This window comes from Laetiporus sulphureus (assembly GCF_001632365.1).
Source record: "Laetiporus sulphureus 93-53 unplaced genomic scaffold LAESUscaffold_58, whole genome shotgun sequence".
Taxonomy (NCBI): Eukaryota; Fungi; Basidiomycota; class Agaricomycetes; order Polyporales; family Laetiporaceae; genus Laetiporus; species Laetiporus sulphureus.
Genome location: NW_024468567.1, coordinates 84,898 through 85,176, shown reverse-complemented (window position 1 = coordinate 85,176; position 279 = coordinate 84,898). Strand labels below are relative to the sequence as shown.

Sequence of the window (279 nt, the reverse complement as noted above, 5' to 3'; positions counted from 1 at the left end):
TCAGAAACGTTTAGTGCAGATTGCCACAGAGCTAACTCTACCACGCGCTTTGCTGAGGAGAGTAGGATGTGCCATCTTGAGAGGATGTTTTAATGTTGAAGTATTACCGGTGACAATTTCATCATTGTACCATGTCTGACCATTCATATCAATAATTCTTGCAGTGAAATGAAAGCCATTGAAATAAATAATATCACACAAATGAAATTTTGTGCCTTCTTCACCGATGTACACCGTGGAATCTAGCTGAAATTGCTTACCATTTGCAATGAATGCCAT

General features: G+C 38.7%; 1 protein-coding gene across 1 annotated transcript; it reads right to left on the bottom strand.

Moving 5' to 3' along the window:
- LAESUDRAFT_663683 (uncharacterized protein) lies at positions 1-279 on the bottom strand (the record flags this gene model as incomplete). Its single annotated transcript, XM_040905077.1, has 1 exon — positions 1-279. The coding sequence occupies one exon, from the start codon at positions 277-279 to the stop codon at positions 1-3; it is 279 nt and encodes a 92-aa protein (XP_040759325.1).